Source organism: Agaricus bisporus (genome assembly GCF_000300575.1).
Source record: "Agaricus bisporus var. bisporus H97 unplaced genomic scaffold AGABI2scaffold_9, whole genome shotgun sequence".
NCBI lineage: Eukaryota > Fungi > Basidiomycota > Agaricomycetes > Agaricales > Agaricaceae > Agaricus > Agaricus bisporus.
Window position 1 is genome coordinate 909,292 of NW_006267372.1, and position 1,149 is coordinate 910,440.

General features: G+C 48.2%; 1 protein-coding gene across 1 annotated transcript; it reads right to left on the reverse strand.

Moving 5' to 3' along the window:
• Positions 1 to 366: 366 nt before the first annotated feature.
• AGABI2DRAFT_208866 (hypothetical protein) lies at positions 367 to 822 on the reverse strand (the record flags this gene model as incomplete). Its single annotated transcript, XM_006463843.1, has 1 exon — positions 367 to 822. The coding sequence occupies one exon, from the start codon at positions 820 to 822 to the stop codon at positions 439 to 441; it is 384 nt and encodes a 127-aa protein (XP_006463906.1). The 3' UTR covers positions 367 to 438.
• Between the last annotated feature and the right edge of the window lie 327 nt (positions 823 to 1,149).

The window sequence follows — 1,149 nt, forward strand, 5'->3', positions numbered from 1 at the left end:
TGTGCATCTGTAACCAAGGCATTCCTAATATGACCTTATTTTTTCCTAGGCCGCATATCTCGAAATGTACTCTTTCTTTATGTCCTTTGTAGTACACGTTTGCAACTACTCGGTGAGTTACTGCCCCAGATGCATTGATCGTTCCATCAACGTTTTTGACCGGGATTGGTCTTTCTAAAGGTTCCAACTTGAACCCTTCTTCGTCCGCGAACGTCTTATCCATAAACATCCCCGTTGCTCCACTATCCAACAACGCCTGTACTCCTACTCCATCATGTGTATCCAACTTCTCTACTCCCACGTTCAGCTTAATTTCCCTTAAAGGCCGAATTGTCCTTACGAGGAAATTCTCCTCTTGTACAGTGTCACAAACATTGATTTCGTTACATAGTACATCGAATTTGTTGTAGGAAGTCCAACGAGGAGACTTGGCTTCCTTTACTCTTTTAAATTCTTCTGCTCTTCCTCGAACATCCTCTGCCAATATTCCCGCTGCTCGTCTACATCTAAAGTTCGCACATCTCGAGCCGGAGCCTTGCTCCAGCAATTCTTGGCCATATGCCCCAACTTTCCACACTTGTAACACTTGATAGGACCTCGACTGGGTCCTGCGGCGGTGTCGACATCCATCGCGTTGGGATCTCGACGTTGAGGCTGTGGCCTCACGAAAGTGTTGTTGGAGGTGTGGGTTCGTAGTTGGGGCTTAGCTTGCCCCCGCCGATAGTAGTCTTCCTCCGCCTTTGCTTGCCTCCACTGCCTATCTAACTTCATGCTCCTCTCGTACCAACTCCTGATGGTAGTTGGTGGGTTTTCTGACTCCATCAGCGCTTTCCTAATCCTTCCTGATAAACTTCTCTTGAATTCTTCGATGAGGGCTCGCCCTTCGTATCCGCTGTCTCGTGCTATCCTCTTAAATTCCTGTACATGCTCTTCCGCGCTCTTGCTTCCTTGCTCGATCAACCTCAACTTTCCTACTGCCGTACTCTCCTCATCCGCATCTCCGAAATTGTTCCGCAAACTATCAAAAAGCTCCTCCGTGTGGGCTGGGGCTTCTTGTTCGCCGTTTTCAATCATCTCCATGATGTTCTCCTTCCAAGACTCCGCCGCTCCTCCTTGTACATACGATAGTATCCACGTCATCTGATCCCC